This window comes from Nicotiana tomentosiformis, chromosome 1 (genome assembly GCF_000390325.3).
Source record: "Nicotiana tomentosiformis chromosome 1, ASM39032v3, whole genome shotgun sequence".
In the NCBI taxonomy this organism is placed as follows: domain Eukaryota; kingdom Viridiplantae; phylum Streptophyta; class Magnoliopsida; order Solanales; family Solanaceae; genus Nicotiana; species Nicotiana tomentosiformis.
In genome coordinates this window covers 156354234-156357139 of record NC_090812.1, presented here as the reverse complement: position 1 = coordinate 156357139, position 2906 = coordinate 156354234, and the positions used below count along the sequence as shown (strand labels likewise).

At 44.6% G+C, this 2906-nt stretch overlaps 1 protein-coding gene across 1 annotated transcript; it reads right to left on the bottom strand.

The window, feature by feature from the left end:
- Nucleotides 1-542: 542 nt before the first annotated feature.
- LOC138891669 (uncharacterized) lies at nucleotides 543-1088 on the bottom strand. The gene has a single exon (XM_070175383.1). It carries the CDS (start codon nucleotides 1086-1088, stop codon nucleotides 543-545), a length of 546 nt encoding a protein of 181 aa, XP_070031484.1.
- Nucleotides 1089-2906: the final 1818 nt, after the last annotated feature.

Sequence of the window (2906 nt, the reverse complement as noted above, 5' to 3'; positions counted from 1 at the left end):
AAATCGGTCATATCAAGCAACAAAAGATCTGCTCTAGTTTCATAACCACAGAATGTAACAACACAAGACCGATAGATCTGATCCACAACAACTGAATCGCCCACATGAGTGGATACATAAATAGGAGTACTCAAGGACTCACGAGAAACACCCAGGAAATGAGAAAATAGAGAGGACACATATGAATACGTAGATCCTGGATCAAATAATACGGAGGAATATTTGCCGCAAATAGAAATAATACATGTAATCACAACATCAGAGGCCCATGTATCTGGTCTGGCAGGAAAAGCATAGAACCAAGCTGGAGCGCCAATTTGTTGGCCTCCACCTGGCTGACCTCCACCTCTAGGATGACCCCTACCCACATGTCCTCCACCTCTTGGTGGTCGGACGACTGGTGGAACAACTGGTACAGTAATCATAGGCTGTTGAACCTACTGCCCTGGTCTACCCCACAGCTTGGGGTAGAATCTCCATATATGACTAGGATCCCCGCACTCGTAACAACTTTTCGGTGCGATAAGCTGCTGACTAGAAGTCTAGCCTTGGTGGCCTGAATACCTAGTAGAAGAACCCTGAATAGTTGGTGCGCGATAAGAACTCTGTGGCTTAGCACTGGAATAAGGTCTCTCTAGGGCACCCCGAGGAGGCGGTGGTGCTGGATATGGGGGCCTGCTGGACTGCCCCCTCATGAACTGACCTTTTCCCCCAGACGGAGCATCTCTGAACTCTCCAGAATATCTATACCATTTATCCCTCATAACTTGCTCTCGGCTACGCTGACGCACACCCTCAATCATTCGGGCTATCTCCACAACCAGCTCATAAAAAGTCCCCATCTTAACCTCTCGGGCCATAGTATCCTGAATGCCAGTATGTAGACCCGCAACAAACCTCTGCACTCTTTCCGCCTCGGTAGAGAGTATCATAAGTACATGGCGAGAAAACTCAGAGAACCTCGCCTCATAATCGGTCACTGACATCTGACTCTGTTGGAGCTGCTCAAACTGAAACCGTAACTCTTCCCTCTGAGAGGATGGAATATACCTGTCCGGGAAAATACGCGTGAACCTGTCCCAAGTCATGGGAGGAGAACCTGCTGGTCTGCCAAGAAGGTAAGACTTCACCACCTACGGGCTCTGCCCTCCAGCTGAAAAGTAGCAAAGTCTACCCCATGAGACTCCAATATACTCATGTTATGCAGTCTTTCCCTGCACTGATTAATGAAATACTGGGGATCCTCATGTCGCTCACCCCCAAAGACTGGAGGATGTAGCCTAGTCTATTTGTCCAATAACTTTTGCGGCTCGGTGGCAGCAGCTGGTCTGGTCTCAGGTGTAGTTGCTGCCACTGGCTGGGCTTCGCCCATGGGTAGTACACCCTAGGTCTGATATACGGCAGCTGCCTGCCCATGAGCCTGCATGGTAGGTGTCTGTGCTCCCCCTTCCGCCTGAGATGTGGCTGGGTCTACCAGAAATACACCGGCCTGAGTCATAGTGTCCATGAACCGCAACATACAGCCCATGACCTCCTGGAATCCCGGTGCAGATGTGAAATCCACTGGAGCTAGCTCTGCCACGGGCACCTCCCCATGTTTTTCAATAATGAGATTCTCTGCTGGACCCACTAGTGGCATAACCAGAACAATCCTGGGACGTCCTTGTGCCTTACCACGGGCTGGATCCCTCCCTCGACCTTTGCCTCAGCCTCTAACAACAGGGGGAGTAGCTCTTCCCTGGTCTGGAACCTCATTAGAGTGCGTTCTCACCATCTGTGAGAGACTAACAGAAAGATATTTAGTACTATATCAATTGCACGAAGGAAGATGAAAATGGTAGTTACCTAACAACCTATAGCCTCTCGAAGATAAGTACAGACGTCTCTGTACCGATCCGCAAGACTCTATTAGGCCTGCTAATAACTTGTAAGACCTATGTGAATCTAGAGCTCTGATACCATGTTTTCACAACCTAATTTCACTTAACGGTCGTGATGGCGCCCAACGTTACAGCTAGGCCAGCCAAACTAGTGAATTAAACATACATAAATCATTCTTTAAAACTTTTCTAAGTAATTTTATACTTTTTCCCTAACAATAATAAATAAAGTAGAAAAGATACTGATAAATTTAAATCCAAGAAAATAGTACAAATCCAAATTCTACCATTGTGTGTGCCAAGACCAGGTGTCACAAGTGTATGAGAATCTAGTTGATTACACAAAACTCCAAATCACTGTCTGAAATTAAATAGACAGAATGCAAATACAAGATGAGGCACTGGTAGCTGCAGAACGGCTCAGAAAGACAGCTCACCACTAAGCCTCCGGATAACGCGGGTGCGCAACAATAGGTCTTCCAATAGTGTCTGTCTCACATCCTGCACAAAAAGTGCAACGAGTGTAGCATGAGTACGCAAACAACGTGTACCCAGTAAGTATCAAGTCTAATCTCGAAGAAGTAGTGACGAGAGGTCGACTTTGACCCTCACTATGGGTCAATAATATTAGAATAGAAATATTTAATTAAACATGATTTTTAGAATAACAACAATAATTTTATTTATCAAGCAGAAATATTTTTTTTTAAATCACAATAAATTTCCAATTTTTAAGTTAGCTTTACAAGCTGCTATTAAAATTCCCTCTTACAAGGTTAGACAAGATACTTAACTTGTCTCAAAGTCTGCTTTCCGATCACCACGTCGCATTAAATTTTCAATTCGATGCTGAAAAATCCGAAACTATCCAAATGTTATACAAAATAATTAATGCATGTTCAATAATTTGAAATTAAGCTATTAAATTAATTACCCAACCCAAAATGGTAAAAATCCTAAAATTCACCACAGGCCCACATACCCGGATTTCGGAAATTGTCTGAGGAAATCGTTACCCATAATCTC